Source organism: Myotis lucifugus, unplaced genomic scaffold (assembly GCF_000147115.1).
Source record: "Myotis lucifugus unplaced genomic scaffold, Myoluc2.0 scaffold_9, whole genome shotgun sequence".
Taxonomy (NCBI): Eukaryota; Metazoa; Chordata; class Mammalia; order Chiroptera; family Vespertilionidae; genus Myotis; species Myotis lucifugus.
In genome coordinates, this window is record NW_005871057.1 from 15,717,533 (window position 1) to 15,743,044 (window position 25,512).

Here is a 25,512-nt window from a genome sequence, read left to right on the forward strand (position 1 = left end):
GGAGGGAGTGGAAATGGCGTGAGCGCTGCCGCTCTCGCCTTCCTGCCCCTTCCATGTTCCTTCTGTATTACAGCAGTTTGCGGTTTCGTACGAAATCTGGGCTGGTCCGTGGAATAGCCACGCAGACCCCGAGCTTTCAAATACAAGCCCATTCGGACTAGTTCTGTTCGTCCCACTTTTAAGTGGCTCGTTGAACTCACATGCACTTGTCGTAATTATACTTGAATTTTTTTTTTTTTTAAAGCTTCCTTGTAAAGTTTTCTGGTTGCAGACAAATGGTCAGTGAAACATGTGGAATAACGCCAGAAGGGAGAGGGACTGGTGGTGGGCAAAGTTGCCATTTTCCAGGCAGTCTCTGGCTCTCGGCATATTGATCAACGCTTTTTTGCTTTGCTGTGTTTGGTTTGACATCTGGAGAGGAGCTGTCTTTCTTTTTCTAAGAGTAAGCAGTCCATCTATAATTTGTCTTGGGTTGATAGTGAGGTCCTTGAGTTTTCCCTCTTGGGTCAGTTTTTACTTATTTCAGTTACATCTACTTAATTTAAAAACGGCTCACTGCTTTAAATTTGCTTAGGGCAACAATATTTTGCTTAGGGCAAGAATTTTTTAGCATTTCCACTCAAATGATTAGACAGGAGGGGACATAGCATTCTGAGTTGTGCACAATAAAATGCCAGGTGAAAGCTGGAGATGGGAATCTAATGGCTTCCTTATTGCTAGTCCCTATAGTTAGGCTACTATGACATTGTGTACACACAGTTCTTAGCATGTTAACAAAAGTCTAAGTGCTTCACAGTGGTTCTCTTCCAGTTTTTGTTTTGCCTTTTTTTTTTTTTAAAGAAACCAAGCTTTTTAGTGATATCAGTGCTCAGTTGGGGGCGTCTTTAAACCTGCATTTTCAGAAGAAATTGGTCTGTGTCTCTGAGCTGGGCCTACTTAGGAGAGCTCAAAAGTAAAAGGGGAAACATTTACAAAGTAATAAATTCAACAAGCATGAAGTGTATTCTATTTAAAAAGATAAAAGATTAGAAGGTCCTTGAGGGAAGGACCACATGAGGATAAAACATAATAGCCCCAAAGTGATCAAGATAGGTTAAGGATCTTGTCTGATATGCTCACTATTGTGTAGTCACATTCTTAGTTTGATTATAATGTGGAGGCATTGCCTAAACACTTTTAACTTTGTTACATTTAACCCGCTTAATGTTGGTTTATAGGTGAGAAGACAGTTGCAGAGCATAAGTACTGACTAATTAAGAAGTGGTAGAGTCAGGTCACTGGTCCCAGCTCATAGCAATTGGGTGCACACTATCTGCTGAATGAGTGAGATTTTGTGAGGCTGAGCTTGGAGGTTTTCCTGAAAGTAGTGACTTTGAAGTCTTGTCATAACCTGAGCTTGGAATCCAGGTTTTGTAAAACACAAGCTCTCAGGGGAAAACATGGGAAATGGGAGGAAGTTGAAATGGTCTGTATTGTGTGAATGGTAAAGCAAAGTCTGAGAACTTCAGAAATTGCCTTAGCAGATAAGGTCTTTTTGTGCTGGGGAATTACTTTTATTGTAATAAATGCAGTAATTTAGCATTTATTAGTTGAGTCAAGAGATTGGTGTCATTAGATAAAATAAAGTAAGGAGCAAGATTTGGAGAATTTATTACATAAAACTGTGTAAATATGATCATTTCTGAGTTGAGAAAGCAAGTGAATCACTTTGTTAGAATATGCTCCGAGGGAAGGCTCTGAATTCTCTGAAATGCACAGCCACTTTTAATATTTGGTTTAGTACTTCAAGATCATCTTCATTTCTGTAGTTGTGTACAGTTGGGGGATCCTTCTATAATACGATAATTATAGAATGAACCCTATTAGTTAGCTTTCCTGGACATCTTGGTGCTTTGCTATGAATTTTTCCCATTCTGTTGAAATTACATTGCTAGCTTTCCAGGACTAGAATACAAGCCAGCCTGAACTCCCCTCTCTTTAGCTAATAGATGAGATTCCGTTTTCCCCTACTGGCTTAAGAACACCTAGATCCTGGATGGGAGATTTAAATGTATGCTGTATTTTATGATGAGATGTTTACAGAATGTAAATTAAAATAGTAACTGCTGTTTGACCCCAAAAAGCTGTGCAATGCAATGATATGGACAGCATAGGACAAATAGTTGAAAAACAGCACCTTAAATGTAAAGTCTGAAGAATATCTAGGCAAGAAAAGAACTTTTAGTTTCAAATAAGTAACATTGAGCTTTTAGATGTATTCAAGGTTGAGAATGATCTGGCAGCAAAATAGGATCTTTATTTCATGAAGTGGTCTCCACTTGAATCAGGTATCTTCAAAGACTTAAATCTCTGAGGAAGTATAAGTCCCTATACTGAAGGAGTTCTCAAGTAGCCCTTACTTTTGAACAGGTTGTTCTAACAAGTCTATATTCTTTTGGGGCGGCTTTATGTATTTGTTCATTTTATGTTTTTCTGCTCTGTGAACTAAGTAATAAACATTACATTTTTATAGGAAGAAATTGGGCAGCAGAAATAATTTATCAAGGTCACAGAAGCTGGCAGGTCATTTTGACCCCAAGTTCTTCTAAATCTATATTCATTTAATCATCTTCTCTTCAGCTAGTTACTTCTGTGTGGAATCACCCTAAGTTTTAGCAGTTGGGGTTCTGGACAAGCCCACAAATACATGTCCCATAGTGTAGTTGGGATACTGTGCTTTTGTGAATATTCACAAAATGTTAAGGGGAAAAAAAGGATTCCTTAGAACATACTGTATTTGCATGTTTGATAGTTTTAACAGGGATGCAGTGATCAAGTGTCTGCTCCTAAGAAACATATTCTATAGCACAGCGGTTCTCAATCTGTGGGTCGCGACCCCTTTGGGGGTCGAACAACCCTTTCACAGGGGTCGCCTAAGACCATCAGAAAACACATATATAATTACATATTGTTTTTGTGATTAATCCCTATGCTTTAATTATGTTCAATTTGTAACAATGAAAATACATCCTGCATATCAGATATTTACATTACAGTTATGAAGTAGCAACGAAAATAATTTGTGGTTGGGGGTCACCACAACATGAGGAACTGTATTAAAGAGTCGCAGCATTAGGAAGGTTGAGAACCACTGCTATAGCAGGAGGTTAGATAAATGACTGATAAAAAGGGAGGGTGATCAATAGGGTGAAAGTGCCAGCAGCTACTCCAGGGTTAAGTGTGAGTCATTTGGAGTTGTATTGCAGTTAGTGTGTAAGGAAGAACCAAGCACCTCAGAGCAAGAATTGGGTGTTGCTGTGGTCTGGTTGGACTACAGCTTAGGACAGCATAGGACTAATAGTTGAAAAACAGCACCTTAAATGTAAGTCTGAAGAATATCTAGGCAAGAAAAGAACTTTTAGTTTCAAACAAGTAACATTGAGCTTTTAGATGTATTCAAGGTTGAGAATGATCTGGCAGCAAAATAGGATAGAGTGCTAAAGGGAGAAATGACTTGATCCTGGGTGGGATCCAGGCAGAGTTGTGAGTGAAAAACATTGAGAAAACAGTCTTAAGAACTGACTTTTTTTAAAAGAGAGGACAATTTATTGTTGGGGGGTGGGGCAGAGCTGAGGGAGGGGGAATGCACAGCTACTTCCCCCATGCCCCAGGGACACACACTTGTATACTCCCACAGAGCGGGGAGGAGACTCACCCTGCCTCCTGGGCTGGCTTCCATTTTTATTTACTGCTCTCAATAGCTTTAAGCTCCCTGAACCAGGGGCAATGTCTTCCAGAATCCTGAATGTATATATCCCCAAAATGTCTGAGTTCTATGAAATCATACACAGAAACTAAGGCTTATGCGGAAAGTAGAGTCTCAAAACCTATACAACTCTAAAACCAGAGCTCTAATAAATAAAAACAATTATAATAAGAAATATCAATGCAGTTAAGTCTCTACTAGCATTTTTACGTATAGAATCATCAGGTGGTCCACCTTTTTCAGAGGTATATTCTGGGACTTATACTTCCTCAGAGATTTAAGTCTTTGAAGATACCTGATTCAAGTGGAGACCACTTCATGAAATAAAAATCTAAATTAGCATTTTCTAAACACAGGGAAATGTCACTAACCTCTGCATCTGTACCTGCAGATAGCAGGTGAAACATAAAGGGCAATTTGGAGCCACTGGCTGGAGAGGACTAACTTATCCCATGTACCTCCAGCCTCTGGAGGCATAACTGAATTGCATAGAATTTGAACTGCATTTTTAGTTTATAAGCTCTTATTTTTAATCCAAACCTGAGGATATTTTTTCCATTGATTTTTAGGGAGCGTGGGAGGGAGGCAGGAGCGGGGGAAAGAGAGAAGAAAAACATCGATGTGAGACACATCGATTGATTGCCTGATGGGGGCTGGGGTTCTAATCTGTAACTGAGGCATGTGCCCTTGACCGGGAATCTGAACCCTTGACCCTTTGGTTCTCGGGCCAACCCTCCAGTCACTGAGCCAAACCGGCCAGGGCAGTTTACATGCTCTTCTTACATCTCCCCAATGAGAAGGATTTGTTGGGCAGTGTAAAGCACAGAATCAATAATTCACAGACTCGGGGCAGTTTCCACGTTGACCACTATTACTACTTAAAATGAGAAATACTTCCATTCCAAATGTTTAAAACATTAGTATCTAAGAAAAAAAACAAATGTGAGAAATGACTTTTCAACAATGCCAGGTAAGTGGTGTTTTATTCCGATAATCATCATACATGCAAAGAGGGGTAAGGTCTGTTAGTGTAGTAGAAGGAATGCTTATATGGAGGTGGTTAGGTTGGATCGAAGGGGAAGAATGTCTTCACTTTTCACCACTCTACCAGCATTGGCTTTTGAGTTTGAGTGCGATTCAAGTCTAATTCTGTAGTCTGGTGGGTTGACAAGCCTCTTTTTTATAAACTTTTCTCTGGTCTTGGCTCTGGCTCATCCAGGACATTGAATGCCTACTTTCATCTGTCGTCTTGTCACTAAAGTGACAAACTGTCATCATTTTGGCTATACAAAGTGTAATATACCCAGAAAGGTAGTTTAAAAGAAATTTAAAACCTATAAATGACCACGTATGGTTCTGTTAGCTGTTGATGTATCCTTACCAAATAAGCTTTTATAGCCTTTATTTCTTCACTAATACCATTTTCAGAGCATTAGTTAGCATGCTAATACTATATTATAGATCTTAGTAGATTGAGGATGTTCTAGAAAAGTTTAGATGGCTTTGGGGGAGAGACTATTGAATAAATAATACTTTGGGATGCAGCTCTATAGGTTTAGGTTCTCCCAGTGTGTTGGAGGGTTGTTGTTTTTTTCCATTAAATATACTTTTATTGATTTCAGAGAGGAAGGGAAAAGGAAGGAGGGTTAGAAACATCAGTGATGTGAGAGAATCATTGATCGGCTGCCGCCTGCCCGCCCCACACTGGGAATCAAGCCCACAACCTGGGCATGTGCCCTGACCCGGGACGTTCAATCACTGAGCCACACTAGCCAGGTGTGTTAGAGGGGTTTTAATTGTCCTTGACTTTGCTTATGCTGCTCGGATTGATTTCTTCTGCCCTGGCAAACCCATGCCATAGTTTTATCTACTCTTGTCTATGGAGTATATCCCTCAGTTCTTGCTCTTTCATTACCACCCTCCCTCTGCCCCCTCTGCTGTACAAAACATTTGTGGCCATGACCTCATTTGAACTCCCGGTACTGAAGATGTGTAGGCAAGTACTTAATGAAACATACTGGTTTTCCAATCTGTACCATCACCAAAGACTCTTTAGCAAATCCCTTAAGCTGGTAGTTCAGACATTGATCATTTCTGTACACAGGTATTAATTACTAATTTAAATTGATCGTTTGGTGTGTTTTTTTTTGAAAAATGCATTTCAAGTTAATAGTTTGATCCAATTTAATCATTTTTGGAATGTCAGTGCACAATAATTACTTGGTTTCCGCTAAATCATTTGTCCAAAATGTATATGGGCCTGTTTTCTTGTGGCTTTCTAAACAGTAATTTATGAAGGGAGATGTTGAACCATACAGGGCTTCCATGTCACTGACTTTGGAAGAGAAGTTTAGTCATGTTAATGATGTCCTGTAGAGAAAGATGTGGTATTAAATTGGAAGCTTAAGTGTTAGTTTCAGAAAAGCAGATGCAGACTAATGGGGGTTTCCTGCATTATTAATCTTAATGTAATTTAGCTTTTATCTTGGACAAATCCTATATAATAAAAGCCTAATATGCTAAGTGTCCAACTGTTCATTCGACCTTTTGACCAGTCGCTATGAAGGGCACTGACCACAAGGGGGTAGATGCTCCGACCCGAAGGTTAGCTTGCTACTTGGGTCTGGCTGATAGGGACTGGGCAAGATGGGGCCGGACACGCCCTGGAATCCTCCCACAATCCCTCCCTGGCCTGCACCGGTGGGGTCCCTCGGCCTGGCCTGTGCCCTCTGGCAATCTGGGACCCCTCGGGGGATGTCCGCAGGCCAGGCCGAGGGACTCCACTGGCCTGCACCGGACCTCTAGTGGGACTATAACAGTCATTGACCTAGATACATGACACTGAATGTTATGTTTTTAGGACTCAAACATGAATATCTATGGTTTTGAAACCATCTATTTACTAAATGAAAATGTACTTTTCTGATGGCTAGCCACCTGTACAATTCTGTCCCATTATGAAGGTAATCATGGAAGTTGCTTAGACAGCATAGAAGTGTGTAAGAATTTCATCCAGGCAATAGAAACCAGATTATCCTTAACCCAGACGAGAAAAAGAGGCCTCCAACTCTGCAGTCAGGACCAGTAGTTACCATTTACTTTTCCTTTGTTGCAAGATATAATGCTTGTGTGTACCTTAAACATTTTTGTTTTAACTTAAAAAAACTTAAATTCATTTGCCAGTCTTGATAACAGGGTGAAAGCCTTTTTTGTTGTTGTTGTTCATCCTCACCCAAGGATATTTTTCCATTGATTTTTAGAGAGAGTGGAAAGGAGGGGAAGAGAAACATCGACTGGTTGCCTTCCGTGCCCGTAGGATGGAGCCTGCAACCAAAGTATGTGCCCTTGACCGAAATCGAACCTGGGACCCTTCAGTCCGCAGGCCGATGCTCTCTCCACTGAACCAAACCGGCTAGGGCCAGGGCCAAAGCCTTTGAATACCATAGGTTCTTGCTCGATTTGCTTATTCTGGCTCTTTAATTCCAATTTTGATATCTAAGCCCTATTTGCTAATACTTAAGAAAGCTTAGCCTGGCCGGTGTGGCTCAGTGGTTGAGCATTGACTTATGAACCAGGAGGTCACAGTTTGATTCCTGGTCTGGGTACATGCCTGATTTCAGCTCGATCCCCAGTGGGAGAGTGTGCAGGAGGCAGCTAATCAATGATTTACTCTCATTATGGATGTTTCTTTCTATCCCTTTCCCTTTCTCTATGAAATAATTTTTTTTTTTAAAGAAAGCTTACATTTAAGACATTTCATTTTATCTCACCCAGATTGCTGTATTTGGACGTGGTGGTACCCTCAGTGTCAGCCATTAGTATTTTCTATTTTAGCTAAGGCTTTGTCAACCATTGTGTCAATTTACAGTGCTTTCTATGGATTTGCCACTGTTCTGTCAGTTATTTACTTGAAGGAATGATGCTGGTGGGAGCAATAGAGTCCTACCAGATCAAGAATGAGAGAAACAATGTTCAGACCCTTTCAGCATTAATTGATCACTGTTCTGCAGTGATGGTGTGTCCATAGGCAAAGGTGTCTGCTTTTTTCAAATTGAAGTTAATGTGCCTGAATCAGTATTACCATATCTTCTACTTAACATTTTAGAGGTTTTAGGGGAAAGCTGGGAGTTGCCGAACTAATGTCAGCCTGGAACTTTCCATTTGGGGCAGGTTGAGTTCCTGGCAACGTATTCAAGTAGGAGGTGAATATTGTGCTGTCTCTGAACTCTTCAGGCCATCAGTTCCTCTGGCAGGAGGGAGGGAGGGAGCTGGGCAGAGAAAACGACTGGCATGCCTGTCAAAAAATCAGGACCCACACAGGGGATTAAACTTTGCTCTAAATTGATTTATCTGGGGAGCACTGTTTATATTTATTTGAAGGCAATATACTAACGTAACATTTTCAGGTCAGTTAAGACATCTGTTATCTTAATAAACGTCATTTGGTTATTTATCATAGACTTTTTTTTTTTTTTACTTGGTTTTTTACTTGGGTGAATTTCAACCTAACCTAGCTCACAAATTTTTCATTTATAAGATGGATATGTAATACTTGTTTCAGGTACTACATACCTGAAAATTTAAAAAATAGCCTCTAGGATACTCTGATAATAGCTGTTGTGCATTTTTTAAGTGTTTGCACATTTCAAGCTTAATGATGTTCTTGATTGGGGTCTGCAGACTTTTCCTGTAAAGGGCCAGATAATATTTTCGGCTTTGTGGGCCATATAATCTCTGTCACTACTACTCAACTCAAGTTGTAGCACAAAAACATTCACAGACAATATGTAAAAAATGAATGACTGGATTCTCATAAGATTTTATTTATGAACATTGAAATTTGAATTTCATATAATTTAAAAATATAAAAATCATTTGTAGTTCACAGACTGTACAAAAACAGGCAGTAGGCTATACCTTGACAACTCTTTGCAAGATCATAAATTAAAGCTGCCTGTTATCAAATGGAGCAACTTTTGCTAATTTATATAGATTTAGAATATGAAGGGAGCCTCTTTCTGTCTAATCTTAAGCATAAAGGTAATAAGAATTCTTTATGTACCCAGCGTTGGCTTTACATGAATTTCCCTATTCCTTTCTCACAGCATCTGTTATATTCTGAATATTCTTACATTTTGTAGATGAAAGAACAGGGTGACCTGCCTATGGTTACATATCCTTACATTTGGAAACATAATAAGATAATGTAACTGAAGAATAATGGATCTGACCACAAACTTCAGGGTGTACAGCTCTGGAGCTAAAAAACGAAGTCTCTTGCTTTTATCCTTTGTTAATATCTAAAAATTAGAGAGTTTTACTAACTGAATCTGGCAGCTTACATGATTTAATTAGGTAAGAATTATTTAGTGGTGAGATCATGTTATTGTTGAATTCTGAATTCACAGAGATGGTGTTTACAAAGGCTGTCAACTGCTTTTTTGTACTATAATGTGTTCTCCTAATAATTTTAATGAAATTTAAAAGTAGGTTAGTCTAGAAGAGAAGTACAATCTTGTAAAAGATTTAGAATGTTGCTTATATATGGTTATGGTGGTTCTTTCAGGTGCTGTTGGTGAGCAGCAGTCGGTACCCAGACCAATGGATTGTCCCAGGAGGAGGAATGGAGCCCGAGGAGGAGCCTGGTGGTGCTGCCGTGAGGGAGGTTTATGAAGAGGTGAGGTGAACAGTAGTTTGCATTTTCTCTTTTCACACAGACTGTATTTTGGGGTTTTACAGACATCCTTCTGGTTCACAAACAAGGGACTTTGTTACATACACTGAGGAGAAGTCAAGAAGGCAGGTCACATAGGTGTGTTTTTTTTGTTGCCTAGTTTAACATTTTAAAGCATGTGACTATATCTAGCATTTTGCTAAGCAGATATTTTTTCTACCTGGTAAAATAGAGCTAACATCAATGTGGAACATGGAATTGCATAACAATAAGTCTGATCAGTGATCAATATATAACATGATGGCCTTGCCCAGAGCAAAGTTAGTATTACACTGAGCAAAAACATACAGAGATGTTAATCATGTGCTATGATTCTTTTTCAAGTAAATAAGAAACAAATTTGCTTTTATTTTACTTGTTTTGTCTGAAAGTTCAATAAAATGGCACAACGCACGCACAAAAGCGTACATGGCCTGCTTGTCTTCTTACACGCGATATACACCTTGCTTTTACTCACAAGCAAAACAGCATAGTAAGTGCCACAAAAAGTTATTGAACAGCAGTTAAGAGTATAAATGGGAAAATAATGCTAAAGCTCTCATTGGGCCTTGGTGTGTAGTTGGAGGTTTCATAGAGATGGGTCTTGAAGGATGAGTGGCTTCCTAAGGGAAGAACACATTTGAGATAGAGAAGACAAGCATGTACCACTCTATTAGTTCAAAGTATGGATTTGAATGGGGGGGCACACTGACATTCCAATCACTCTTTACTTGGTAACTGTAATGAGGACTCTGCCTATAGAAGGAATTGTACCTCCTGAGGTGTGTGACTAAAGGAAGATTGGCCTAAATTTAAGTAAGAAGGGGGAGGAGTATTTATCAGTTCACAGAGAAAAGTCTGTTTTCATTCAGGAAATTTGTCCCAAATTTGTAGGGAGTTAATTTTTGGTCAGTTCTTGCCATTTCTTATTGAATAAATGACAATAAATCTGAACAACAGGAAGTTGCATGTAGAGCAAATGAAATCAATGTGTTATAGCAAACCATGGGTCGTGAATCTCAGCACATCAAAAAAATCACAGAAGCATGCTTAGTATGGAAGGGGCTAATGTGTTTAGATTTACAAGTTGAAATAGTCAGAAAGTAATTTTCATATCAATTTTGTTATGAAAAGGTAAAATTTGTACATTTCATCTTTTTTCAATAGGCTGGAGTCAAAGGGAAATTGGGCAGGCTCCTGGGCATATTTGAGGTGAGTTACAAAAGTAATCCTTGGGCCGTGGCTGGTGTGGCTCAGTTGGTTGGAATGTCCTCTCGTGCCCCAAAAGGGGGAGGGTTTGATTCCCAGTCAGGGGACATACCCAGATTGTGGATTTGATCCCTGCCTGGTTGGGGTACGTGTGGGAAGGAACCAATCAATGTTTCTCTCTCACATAGATACCTCTCTCTCTCTCTCTCAAACAAACAAAAAAAATAATCCTTGGTTTGCTGATAAGAGAATTAATAATTTCTTCCTTTAAAACTATCAGTAGGGAAGTAAGTCATAAGAATTAGGAGGGAGGGAAGTAAAAACTACTTAACTTACCTGTACCATTAGTTATATATAGCATATTATGACAATACAGTGGAGTTGATAGAGAAACATTTTTCTCTTATGAAGAACTAGAGGTCTGGTGCATGAAAATTTATGCACTGGAGGGAGGTTCCCTCAGTCCCGGAGCCCTCAGGGGCGGGAGGCGATGCCCCCATCACACCTCTGCTGCTGCCACTGCTGGTAGCGCAAGCCTTGGGTGGCCCTGGGCGGCTGGGCAGCCGCCATCTGAGGCTTGCCTGTGCCTCGGGCTGGCCCTGGGGGACTGAGAGGACTGGGGAACTCTGGAGGCAGGCGCACAGAGCAGCCGGGCCCACCTGCCGCCCCAGTGGGGCTGAGGGGAGATGAGGGCAGGGCAGTCAATTAGCATATTCTCTCCTTATTGGCTGTGGGCACCGCCATCCTTGAGGGCAGGGCAGCAATTAGCATATTTCCTCCTTATTGGCTGTGGGCGCTGCCATCTTTGAGGGTGGGACAGTCAATTAGCATATTTCATCCTTATAGGCTGTGGGTGCTGCCATCTTTTGTGATGGCATGAGGGTCAATTAGCATATTCCCTCTTTATTAGATAGGATGTCTGGAAATGTACCCTTACCATCAGCATATAACATTAGATGACATACAGAATGACTATCCTTAAAGGGCTATGTGAAAATACAAAGCTCAGATACATAGAATAGTTGTGCTAAAAGCACAGAATTCTCATCTGTATAATCCTTTATTACTGAATGCAGAATGGAATTTATGGGGAGGGAATTTGGAAGTGGTAGATAGTCTGTGGAAAGTAGGGAAAAATGTGGTCAAGTCATGAGGCCTAAGCTATTCTCAAATAGATACTCACCCAAGATTCAAGCCTAGATACATGGTATACCAGATACAGTGTGACCTTTTCCCCCAAGATATTATTTAAGGGTAGCTTAGTCCTTCTGATAGAACCATAAAATTTTTATTTTTAAGCCTTTTTAAAGGAATTTAGAAAAAAATCTGATTGGACAGTACTTGGTAGAATTAATTCCCAGAATATAGTAATTGTTGAGTAAAGTTCCATCATGTTGACCAGTGTCACCCCAATCAATTTAATAACAGAAAAAGGAGTAAAGTTCTTAAGATAATGTTCAAACTTTCCCAGAATTCAGCACTTGCTTTGCCCAGTTAAATAGCACTATCTTCTAAACTAAAAAACATACTGAGTTTTCTATAATTCTGAATAGCCATGATATAAAGAGCACATTTGTCAGTATGCTGACAAGATTTTTAAAGAAAACTTCTCACATTATGTTTCATTTTATTTTTATTTTTTTGTTAATCCTCACCTGAGGATATTTTTCCATTGATTTTTAGAGAGAGTAGAAAGGAAAGGGAGAGACAGAGAGAAACATTGATGTGAGAGAGACACGTGGATTTGGTTGCCTCCTGCATGTACCCCAACCAAGGCCAGGAACCCTGCAACCAAGGTACATATCCCTGACCCAAATTGAACCCAGGACCCTTCAGCCTGCAGGCTGATATTCTATCCACTGAACCAAACTGGCTAGGGTGAAAACTTCTCATATTATAAATAAATGTTACATAACATGGGAAGGTAATGGTATTAAATGCTTTTACTGTTTTTATAGAGTACAATTTATATTTTATAGAATTTGAACAGAAAATGGTAATCAATATACTTTCCCCTTAGGAAATATAACAAAAGTAGAATGGCCCTACTCATTCATCCTGGTGATTTCAATGCATTTGTGATCATAGCATAATAAAGATATTGATTTGCCAGGCACAGAGATAACGAGTTCTTCAAAATAAGGAACAATAATGTTTGTGAGAGATGCCTCTACTTTATTGATGTTCTTATTCCTTTCCAAAGACAAAATACATGGTTTGAGTGGATTACTCACGTTATTTGTGGTAGAAAAAATTAGTACAATTATCTATAGTCCTAGACTATACCAAACAAGGCTGATTTTAGTTGAGATGAATGTGAGCCCCTTTGTCTTAAGGCCAACTTGTGTTTCATTTTGTCTAGAGACAAGACTAGGTGGCAGTTTTAATATGGGTAAAGTTGAGGTTGAATATAGGATTAAAAATAATGTTCCATGATTGGGTTGACCCAGGTATTCTCAACCGTGGCTGTGCATAGTTCATCTGGAAGCTTTTAAATATCAAAACCTAGGCCTTATCTCAAACTAACTGAATTGGTGTCTCAAAAAACCATTTGCCCTGGGTGATGTAATGGGTGACCAAGATTGAGAAGCCCTAGTCTAGGTTAGCAGAGCTGTGCTCTTGTGTGTGTCTTGTAAACCTCTGAGGGGAATGCTCTGAACTAACTGGGGATACTGCTCTACAAGTTGTGAGGGAAGCGGTTTTCCATGGTATGGAAAGGCTATCAGTATTAGCCCCACGGAATAGGACCTTAAAAAAGGATAGGAATGTAGTTCTTAATTACTTACCTGATGGACAGAAATCAGAAAGCTAAAAGTTTAGTACTGGGAGCTAATTTCACCACTTTAGTATTTTCTCTTACATAAACTCACTTCTGTGCTGGATTATACAACTGAGTATACTTGCCCATGTTGGTAAATAGGCTATGCTAATCAGCAGTGTGCCACAACTGATTTTTTCCCTTAAAAATATGTACATGACTAGTTCCTATAGATTAAAATGCTTTTCTTTTTACATTCAAGCAGAACCAAGACCGAAAGCACAGAACATATGTCTATGTTCTTATTGTCACTGAAATATTAGAAGATTGGGAAGATTCTGTTAATATAGGTAAGTTTCCTTTTCCTTTTGCTATCAGAATTCTCTTAATTTAAGTACTGTATGCATGCCCTAGCTGGTTTGGCTCGGTGGATAGAGCGTGGGCCTGCGGACTGAAAGGTCCCAGGTTTGATTCCAGTCAAGTGCATATGCCTGGGTTGCCGGCTCTATCCCCAGTAGGGGCATGCAGAAGGCAGCCAATCAATGATTCTGTCTCATCATTGATATCTATCTATCTCTCTCTCTCTCCCCCTCCCCCCTCCCCTTTCCTCTCTGAAATCAACAAAAATATATTTTTTTAAAAATACTGCATACTTGTATCCAATTTTCATCTTAAATTATTTTTGGTTACCTTTCTTTTAGAGAAGGGAAGATCAATATACATCTCCATGTTTGAATTAATTGAAAATTCTTCAACATACTGTTGTCTAAGCCATCCAAAAAAATAGTCATTTGTGAAGAGTGAGGAATATTATTAAGAGCATATGGCTTACTTTTTAAACTTGACTTTATTGTATAGTAATCAATGTCATCACTGTTTTCTAGGACGGAAGAGAGAGTGGTTCAAAGTAGAAGATGCCATCAAAGTTCTCCAATGTCATAAGCCTGTACATGCAGAGTATCTGGAAAAACTAAAGCTGGGTTGTTCTCCATCCAATGGAAATTCCACAGTCCCTTCTCTTCCAGATAATAACACCTTGTTTGTAACTGCTGCACAGACCTCTGGCTTGCCATCTACTATAAGATAGAATGGGAGGTCACTCCCACCATGTGCAATTTCATGGGGAGAGGCTTCTTTATTTTCCTTGGCAAACATCTGAATGACGCTTGCAAACTGTCTGAATTTGCCATACAAGGTTTTCAAACAATTTGCATGTTTTTCAGATGCTTTTGAATCTTTTTTTTAATAGTGTAAAATATTTTAATAAGCCAAAGCCATGTGGAGTTTTTTTTTTAGATGCCTTAACTGTGCCCCTGACCCTCCCACCCTCCATGTTATTTTGGTTGTCTTTTTTTTTTTCTTCAGTTTTTCGTCCATTTGACGTCAGTCTGTGGTTTCTGTCAGATCAACTTACTCGTGGGTATGTTTTACCCCAATTTGTTTTCTCATTCACAGCATTAATGTATTCAACAAATCCTTCTGTTGTGGGAATTTACAAAAATAATTCTTGATATTAACGGAAAACTTTTTCATAGTATCACAATTTTAATTCAAAAATTTCATATTTGGAATATTTCTGTATGGCCCAATATTTTGACAAAGGACCTAATTTGCTATTTTCAGGAATTTTCCAACTCATTTGTTTCAATTTTTACAACTGGTATTATGTCACTAACATAATTCCCCTATTGCTCAATAGCCCTTTAACAAAATTTTAACTCTATAGAGTTGGCAATTTTTAGGGAGCTATTTAATGTAAGCAAAACACATGTAGCAAATACATCATCTTATCATGAAATCTGGATTCATGGCATTTGAGTTAGCACACCCAGTTGCCAATTCCCTTTATCCATAATCTCTTTACACCAAATATCTGAGAACCAAATTTCCCTCAATGTAAATTGCTTTTTAAAAATATATTCTCAGTTTTTCAACTTAGTGACACCTCTTCAAACTTGTTGGTCACTGATAACCAACCATACCTGGGTTTGGAATCAATAACCTCAAATGCCAGTCAGTGATGACGGCTTCACAATTAAAATGGCCTTCTTGCTGTTCAGCTGTTACAGACTTAGATTGTTAGGGTACCTTTAGAATGTCTAATCTTTTATAGGTTGTCAATAGGTACTATTTATCACATGACTAACTTACTTTTGGGGCACTGAAACATACCAGAACTAAGAATTATTTTGTCTTATATTTGTCTTTATATGTATTAAAATCAAGAATCCTAGCTAAAATATATAGGTACCTTTTCTGAAACTCCTGTATTTCCCCCAAACAGGCCAGGAATAAGGTGGGAGGGAAAACCTTTCAGTAAGATGTGGGGTGGGAGATGAAGGCAAGATCATTCTGTATATAGACATTAGCCTTTTGTAAATATTGTAACTGATGAGCATAAAGTAGAAAATAAGTAGTTATACATTTGTCCTACAAATTACTAACCTTAAAAATATAATTGCTGCTAAAAATAGAATGCTGTTACACTTGAGGAAAATTGGTGCCACTTTATAAAATGAGATCTTGTGCCATAAATGCAGATGAACTAGATATAATATAAACATTAGTTCACAAATTAATGCTGTCAAAGGAATGAGTAATTAACCAATGACACTTCATTCTAAATTATGTGGTGTGGTCAAACACGATCATCCAGAATTTTTGTTTTTCTTTGTACAGAGGTTATGTATTCTGGGTGTTTAAATTCCACAGATTGACGCTTTCTATCAATCTTCAATGGACTAAGATTTTTGTTCTCAGTAATCTCTGAAGTTTCTTTAAATTACATACTTAACACAGCAGAGAAACTGGATTGTTTTTGTATATAGGACTGTGTCCACCTGAAATGCTATCACAGTGCTTGCGGGGAGGGGAGGTGGATATCTTGTACATGACATTCTGAGAGTTAACAATGCATGAAATTATTTTATAAACTCTTAGACTATGTATTTGACCTGTAAAATATGTACAGTATTAATGTCAGCCATCTCTTAAAAGTGAGCATATAAATATTGTTGTGTAATTTTCTTTGGTCAGAAACATTTGGACGAAGTAGTGCCACTCGAGTCAGGATTTCTTCAGTGCCATTTAGCAAACTAACTGTCTTTAGTCTATGCAACTAGCAGAAATTTGAATGATGCAACAGCAGATTTACAGTTGTCACACTTTAAATTTCATATGAGGGGTTCTTCACTATTCTTCTAGAACCCAGTCTAGCAAAATTAGAGAAGGGCCTTAAGGATTTATTTCTGTTTAGAGAAAAAGCCTACATTTTCAGGCTCAACAGTTGAATCTACTATGGGTAACAAAAAGTATCTACTATCTCAACCCTCTAAAGATTATTACAGTGTTGGGATTGTCATTTATGCTTTCTGTGGGGTAGTTGGATAAAATTGGACAGCTAAATTTTTCAGTCCTATGTGCCTCCTAATTAAAATAACAAGTTTGTAAAGTGACTTGCAGACACAAAGTAGCAACTAGCCTGCATGTTGTTGGGTTTTTGTAAACAGGTGAAATTTTCCAACCAGACACATGCCATTCAGTTTTCCGGTGTTGATCACACAGTTGTATAAAGAAGCAAAACTGAAGGGGGGTGATTGTTGTATACACTTGAATTGCTTTGCATGGTCTCATTGAGATAATTGGTGTAAGAATCTTGACTTTTTTTATATTTGGAAACATCAAATAAAAATGGAAATAAAGTAACTTTTTTTTTTTAATATTAAGACCAAGAAAAAACTTGTCTTGCATTCCACAGTAACAGTACTCTTCTCCCACTGATGGTCATATGTTATCTCAGTAAAAGTACATTTATACACTTCCCTTTATGATTAACTGGGTTATAAAAGGAACTGGTCACCAATAAAATGTTGCCATTCCTCTCCCAATGGATATTTCCCATCTTCTTAGACAGTAGCCTAATGGTGCATGGCAGCTATAGTTGTCTTATAGCACTGTTCCCCTGCCCTAATTGGGTTTTGCTATAATTATTTCAATGATTTTCAAGAGCTCTTGATGTATTCTGTATTTTGCTGTAGGGTGTTTCATTTTAATCATTTTACTGTTTAAATGGGTAGCTGGCTACAGGTACCCTGCCAGCCATATTTCCCCAACCAAGACCAACTTTAGAGTCCTTACATAAATGTTCTACACAAATCTTATTTAAATTGTAGGAAAGAAGCCTGGCCAGTGTGGCTAAGTGGTTAAGCATCAACCCATGAGCTAGGTCATGGTTACAGTTCAATTCCTGGTCAGGGCACATGCCCAGATTGTGGGCTTGATCCCCAGCTGATCAAGGATTCTCATCATTGATGTTTCTATCATTTTCTCTCTCCCTCTCAAATTTTTTTAAAAAATAGTAGGCAAAGAGAAAGTTTGGCATTTTCCAGTATTATTTTCACATTGAAATACAAGAATTCTCTACAGGTCTCTGTAAGCAGAATTCTGTAGACAAAAGTGACAGGGCTAAACAGTTGATTTACTAAAGTATAATTTTTAATGAGTTGGTTATAGCAGGAATATTTCTGTAGTTGGTTTTGTCTCAGTTTCCAACCAACACTTTCATAAATTCTTAACCCATAGAATAATCAGGATCTGCTTTTAAAAGACTTACATGCACCATCTTCAAAAGTAATATTTTATTTAAAAATGATTCCCCCCACCAAATACTTTGCTGTACAGTTCGATATAAAATGTTGCTATTTGGTGGAAAAGTGATTTTACCCTTGGTGCTGCTTTGCTTTCCTATTTTCAATACCTTCCTGACTAGTGTCATTGGCTACGTTATAGGAGTAAGATGAGAAGGCCCTTTTGCCAGAAACTAGTCTCAAATTCCTCTATTTGATGTAATTTCAACTAAATGTGACCCCAAAAATTACTCTTCCCAATTTGTGGATTACTACCCTCTGGACATCACATTTCCTTGTTATTAAACGCCAGTGCCAGGCACATATGTATATAAGTATTGTAAATCTTATTTTCTCAACTTTTACTCAAATTAGTGAAATAAAAAGAATATTTGGCTCTCAATGTGTATCAAGAAACTTAAACATACCTTTTGATGAATTAACTACACAAGATGGCCAAAAATGTTAAAGACTTATGTACTAAGATAGGCAACTAAAATGGTAAGGCGTGAAAATAAAATGCCCAAGCCTGCCTAACGGGGTAATGGTTAACTAGTAACATGTCTATATAATGGACTATTTTAGACATAAAATGTAACCCTTTCACCCAACAATTCCATTTCTGGGAGATACTTCAAGTTGCACAATCAAAATGTATCAAAGTTGTATATTGCAGGATTTATTAAATTCATCAATTTGAATTGCAAATGGGGGTGTTAAGTTATGGTCATCTAGTCAATAGATATCACTATTGAATTACACTGCCACAGGTGGAGGTCCTTTTAGTAACTGATTTTAAAAAACACTACACAGCATTACCTGTTAAAGCTCACTTTTTAAAAAGGAGCCTGTACATATTTCAGATTTTATTTTTAAATGAAATATTGAAACTTTCTATGTGATAATGTTCGATAATCTTACATGAAAAAATGGGTTTAATGACCTGATCTATACATTTATCAAAAAATATAATCAAGGGGAAAGAAGAAATTTATACAAATGTTTCATCTAATTGTTATTGGAGTAACAGTAATGTATCACTTTTTAAAAGGGGAAGTATTGACACATTTGCTTCTAGCACTATAGCAGTGACTTATCAATCACTGCCAAGGAGGAAGGAAGCTGAACCTATAGGCCAAACCTAGCCCCAACTTGTAACAGCCCAGAAACGTAGAATGTTAACATAAAGTGATTTAAAAGAATACTTTGTGACATGTAAAAATTAAAGTTCTATCAGAGTGCAGAAGCCTCTGTTTAAAATTGTCTATGGATATTTTCTCATTACAATAGCAGAGCTGAGTATGTTACTGTACCAGCGGTTCTCAACCTGTGGGTCGCGACCCCTTTGGCGGTCGAACGACCCTTTCACAGGAGTCGCCTAAGACCATCCTGCATATCAGATATTTACATTACGATTCATAACAGTAGCAACATTACAGTTATGAAGTAGCAACGAAAATAATTTTATGTTTGGGTCACAACATGAGGAACTGTATTTAAAGGGCCAGAAGGTTGAGAACCACTGCGTGTAGACAGATCCATAGCCTGCAAAGCCCAAAATACTTAGCTTTAGAAGGGAAAAGGAGATTGCAAGAATGTGGCCCTTGGTTACCCAGCCCTGTTTCCTGCCAAAACTGAAGGAAAACGGCACAAGTTCAAATTTAGTGCAACCAATCTAACGTGTCTAAGCTGCTTTTGACTGGTCTAAGTCTTAAGTAGTCTACTTCGTAAACTTGCTAGGTTAGGTTATAATGAAATTTAAGTTATTGGGATTTACTAACCTAGATAATTGAACTATTTCAAAAAGAATTGTGGTGGGTGAAAATGGTTCAGGAATGTGTAAAAAGTAAATCTTATTCTTGGTAAGAACATGAGGTTATCAAATCTTCTAATTTCTAAAACATGTTTTGACGCAATGATTAGAGGAGGTAAAATGTTAAAGCTCCATAATGAGCACCATAAAATGTACTTTTACAGATAATAGAATTTCAGTCGCTCTGCCAACTGGAGACCATTAGCAAGGTCTAAATATTCAGGCAATTACTATATGCTTCTACAACCAGAAACTGAAAGAATTCTATCAAATCAGTAGAGACTCCGCTTGGTCGCAAGTCTACATTCACACACTGAAGTGTCTCAGGCCCATATGAAATGAAAGCAGCTGAAGGGTGACAAAGGTGAAATTGGGGGGAAGGGGGAGGACCCAAACTCTTCATGTTGAACTCTACACTGAACAGGAAAAACTTTAGTCCAACTCCTAGTTTTGCAGCCAATGGGAACTTGCCCAATTTGTAACAGCTGCAAGCAAAGCCAACTCTCGGAACCAATCCTCCCAAATGCCAACCTCAATGATAAAATGGAAATTAATGCAGGGGTATGATTAAGAAAACAAAGTATCACCAGTCTTTATATTCTTTCAAGTTATTACATTCAATATGTTTTGCTTTTGTGATCAAGTCTTTTAAAAAATAAACCACTGATTTAATTCCTTAAACTAAGCAGTATGCCAAATAGCTAAATGAAATGCTTCCCCAGGCCCCAAAATACATTATTTCAATGAATTATTACATTTTCTTAGACTGATGAATTAGCTGTTCTATAAATCATGGTATTTGGGAGGAGGGGGTAGCTTTTCTAGAAAAGACTATATTTAAACTGTTTGCTACTGCAACAAAAATGGATGTGGCTAGAATAGCCAAAAGATTCCTGGGCACCCCGCCCCATCCAGGCTGCTGCAAAGGCTTTTGCATATGAATGCCCGGGTCCTTTGCAACCTGAAAATTACCTAACAAACTGCAGCTGGGCCAGACAGACCCAGAACTTCCAAGAGAAGGCCCAAGGCCCCACAGCAGCTTGCATTGCTTCACAGCTGGGCCTCATCTGGGCACCCCTAAACCCCAAAAAAAGGAAGGGGAATCTGCATATCTCTTCGTAGCTCCTGCTGGGTAACCTCAGGAAGAGGCTTAATTAGCACATCCTTAAATCCAAGAGCCAGTGTACCCAGTGGTCAGAGTGGGACCATCCAGATTACAACTCCTCAGATCCATAAGGAACACACTCAGGGGGCAGACTCAGTGAGCACCAAAGCCCCACTGAAGCAAGTCTTGCCCCAGAAGGGTGTCTTCAGCACAGAAGTTCTCCCACTGCAGACACAGCTGATTCTCACTGCCAATTGGCCTGGAGGTCAATTCCTCCCAGTGACACCTAAAACAATCAAGGCATAACTACAACAAGACTGTGCACAAAGCCCACAAGGGGGTGCACCAAGAGTGTCCACCTCAGGTAACTGGGGAGGCTGAGCCACTGGGCCCTGTAGGACACCTAGCACACAAAACCACTCTACCAACACAGGGAAGCAGACAAAATGCGAAGACAAAGAAACAGGTCACAAATGACAGAAATGGAGGACAGCAAACGACTGGATATAGAGTTCAAAACCACGTTTCTAAGATTTTTCAAGAATTTTATGGAAACCGCCGATAAATGTAGTGAGATCCTCAAGAAATCTAGTGAGACCCTCGATGTTGTGATAAAGGACCAACTAGAAATTAAGCATACACTGACTGAAATAAAGAATATTATACAGACTCCCAACAGCAGACCAGAGGATCGCAAGAATCAAGTCAAAGATTTGAAATACGAAGAAGCAAAAAATACCCAACCGGAAAAGCAAAATGAAAAAAGAATCCAAAAATACGAAGATAGTGTAAGGAGCCTCTGGGACAACTTCAAGCGTACCAACATCAGAATTATAGGGGTACCAGAAGAAGAGAGAGGGCAAGATATTGAAAACCTATTTGAAGAAATAATGACAGAAAACTTCCCCTACCTGGTGAAAGAAATAGACTTACAAGTCCAGGAAGCGCAGAGAACCCCAAACAAAAGGAATCCAAAGAGGACCACACCAAGACACATCATAATTAAAATGCCAAGAGCAAAAGACAAAGAGAGAATCTTAAAAGCAGCAAGAGAAAAAAAGTCAGTTACCTACAGGGAGTACCCATACAACTGTCAGCTGATTTCTCAACAGAAACCATGCAGGCCAGAAGAGAGTGGCAAGAAATATTCAAAGTGATGAATAGCAAGAACCTACAACCAAGATTACTTTATCCAGCAAAGCTATCATTCAGAATTGAAGGTCAGATAAAGAGCTTCACAGATAAGAAAAAGCTAAAGGAGTTCATCAACACCAAACCAGCATTATATGAAATGCTGAAAGGTATTCTTTAAGAAGAGCAAGAAGAAAAAGGAACTCTTACCATCTGCCACAGCATGGATGGAACTAGAGAGCATTATGCTAAGTAAAATAAGCCAGTCAGAGAAGGATAAATACCACATGATCTCACTCATTTGTGGAATATAATGAACATCATAAACTGATGAACAAGGACTGATCCAGAGACGGAGAGGCATTGATTGGACTGTCGGGCCTTGGAGGGAAGGTAGGGGAGGGTGGGGGTAAGGGGGAAAGATCAACCAAAGGACTTACATGCAAGCATATAGGTCTAACCAATGGACACGGACAACGGGGGGATGAGGGTATGACCGGGGGGGGGGGGGGGGTGAGGGGGTAACGTGGGTATAAGGACACATATGTAATATCTTAATCAATAAAAAAATATATTAAAAAAAAACAAAAAAGATTCCTGGGCTATCAAATCCTATCTAATAATAGACAAACATGGTAATTAACCGTACCTCCGACACACTTCCCACTGGCTAATCAGGGCAATATGCAAATTAACTGCCAACCAAGATGTCGGCCGGCAGCCAGGCAGCTGAAGCAAACAGGAGGCTTGATTGCTCCAGTGATGGAGGAAGCCCAAGTTCCGCGCCTGCCGCTGCCAGCCTCTAAGCTGCACTCTAAGAAACAATGTTTCAATTATAGAGCTAAACAAACCCCAGAAACCTGCTTTCAGCCAGCCGGGCCTCAGAGCTGGAGCTGCAACAGTGTTTCAATTATAGAAGCCAAACAAACCCAGATACCTGCTTTCAGCAGCCGAGGTCTCAGAGCTGGAGCCGAGCCTTAGAGCTAAAGCCGGCTCTCAGTTCCAGTGACAGCCATAGAAGGTAAATAAATCCCAGAATTAAAAAAAGAAAAAGGAGAGGTTGGGAGCTTCAGTCACCCGCCAACCTGAAAACGGCCCTCAGCCCCTCACCCAGACTGGGCAGGCACCCCAGTGGGGACCCCACCCTGAAGGGGGTGTTACCAGCTGCAAACAGCCATCAGCCCCTCATCCAGGCTGGCCAGGCACCCAAGCGGGACCCCCACCCTGATCCGGGACACCCTTTAGGGAAAACCAGCCGGCCCCCACCCGTGCACCAGGCCTCTATCCTATATAGTAAAAGGGTAATATGCAAACTGACCCTAACAGCAGAAGGACTGGGAATGACTGGTCACTATGACACACACTGACCACCGGGGGCAGACGCTCAATGCAGGAGCTGCCCTCTGGTGGTCAGGGCGCTCTCACATGGGAGGAGCTCTGCTCAGCCACAAGCCAGGCTGATGTCTGCCAGTACAGCGGTGGTGGTGGGAGCCTCTCCTGCCTCCTCAGCAGCGCTAAGGATGTCCGACTGCAGTTTAGGCTTGCTCCCCGCTGGCAAGTGGACATTCCCTGAGGGCTGCTGGGCTGCCAGAGGGATGTCTGATTGCCATCTTAGGCCCAATCCCCCAGGGAGCAGGCCTAAGCCAGCAAGTGGTCATCCCCTGAGGGGTCCCAGACTGCAAGAGGGCACAGGCCGGGCTGAGGGACACCCCCCCCCCCCAGTGCACAAATTTTTGTGCACTGGGCCTCTAGTCCTATATAATGAAAAGCTAATATGCTAATTAGACTGAACAGCAGAACAACCGTCAGAACAACCTTCTGCACAAAGCTGGGGCAGCGAAGGCCCGAAGCTGCAGCGGCTGCTAGGGCCAAGCCCCTTGCACAAATTTCGTGCATCAGGCCTCTAGTAGAAATATAAAGCCAATCCCTATCATTCCCATGATATCATTTAGTTCCATTTAGCAAGAATTGTGTTCATAATGTCTTGTAGAATACCAGATTTCCTTCCCCCTACACTCTCCTTAAACAGTGCTAAACCATGGAACCACCTGTGCTTTTTGTATTGATTTGTATTTAATCTCGGTCTAGAGCAGGGTTTAAGTTCTGTATCAGACAAAGATCTTATTAGGCTGCCTCAGAGAACTATGGAAGCAAATCACAGCAAAGTAGAGTACAACAAAATTTAAAAATCAAGTAACACAAAGCTATATCAACACCTCAGAGTTTGGGCAGAGTTGACTCTGAAGAAGCCACTTATCAATATACCAGAGGCCCGGTGCACGAAATTCGTGCATGGGGGGAGGGGGGTCTCAGCCCGGCCTGCACCCTCTCCAATCCAGGACCCCTTGGGCCTAAACCAGCACTCCAACATCCCTCTCGCAATCCAGGACCACTGGCTCCTAACCGTTCACCTGCCTACCTGCCTGATCGCCCCTAACCTCCTCTGCCTGCCTGTCTGCCTGATCGCCCCTAACCTCCTCTGCCTGCCTGCCTGCCTGCTCACCCCTAACCACCCTCCCCTGCTGGCCTGATCGCCCCTAACCACCTCTGCCTCGGCCCCCACCACCATGGCTTTGTCTGGAAGGAGGACCGGACGACCAGAAGATGTCTGGTCGACCTGGTCTAATTAGCATATTACCCTTTTATTAGTATAGATGCAGATTCTCCTCCTTGCTCCCAGGACTTTGCACATGCTATTCCCCCTGCCTGGAGGTGTTCATGTGGCTAGACTCCAGAAGAACAGCCTTCCCAAGTACTATTTCCCCACTCCAAGACAGTTGCAACTATTTATCCATTGTCCTCCCTCATTAGATTAAAAAGGCCATGAGGGAAAGAAAGGCCCTAATCATCCCTAACAAGTAGTCTGGTCTTGAGCACACATTAAAGATTTTTATTTGTTAAGTAAATTCTTTCCTTAAGCTTAGGAGTTACAAAGTCAAAGGCTCATAAGGGAACAGGACTGCATAAAGAAGCAGGTGTGCTGGGAGGCAGGAGAGACTTCAGCCAACTGCAGAGCCACTGGATAAGAGGACAAGGCTGCCACTCAGTTCCTCCCAGCCAATGACATGCAACGGTGGGTCATGTCCTCTGTTGCCAGACAGTAAGAACAAGTTACCAAAATTCTGTATTTTCATGAAAATCTCCCAATTTTTATAAATGTTGGTACTCAATTTAAAATGTTTAACCAAACACACTGTGGGGGCCAAGAAAAACAGGCCCAAATTCCAGATAGCTGCAAACCCTGCGTTGGCCTCTCCCTGAAATCCTCTGAAAGTTCAGTGAACACAATGACTCTTATTTCAATCCAAAGGTTGAGAAAGCAGATTTTACCAAACAATCCGGACTCATCAAAATTACAAAGGAAAAAAACATGATGCCATGAAATTGGGAATTTATATATTTGAAATGAAAAC

At 40.0% G+C, this 25,512-nt stretch overlaps 1 protein-coding gene across 4 annotated transcripts; it reads left to right on the forward strand.

Annotated features, from left to right (window-relative positions):
* Window positions 1–245: 245 nt before the first annotated feature.
* NUDT4 (nudix hydrolase 4) lies at window positions 246–17,150 on the forward strand. Of its 4 annotated transcripts, none has more exons than XM_023749795.1 (5): window positions 249–442; window positions 9,312–9,422; window positions 10,626–10,670; window positions 13,688–13,775; window positions 14,310–17,150. In XM_023749795.1, exons 1-5 carry the CDS (start codon window positions 290–292, stop codon window positions 14,510–14,512), a joined length of 600 nt encoding a protein of 199 aa, XP_023605563.1. In that variant the 5' UTR covers window positions 249–289; the 3' UTR covers window positions 14,513–17,150. The 4 variants fall into 4 exon arrangements, with proteins under 4 accessions (XP_023605565.1, XP_023605563.1, XP_023605564.1 ...); XM_023749796.1 differs by having other exon boundaries at window positions 268–442; window positions 13,691–13,775; XM_023749798.1 differs by lacking the exon at window positions 249–442 and adding an exon at window positions 5,484–5,521.
* Window positions 17,151–25,512: the final 8,362 nt, after the last annotated feature.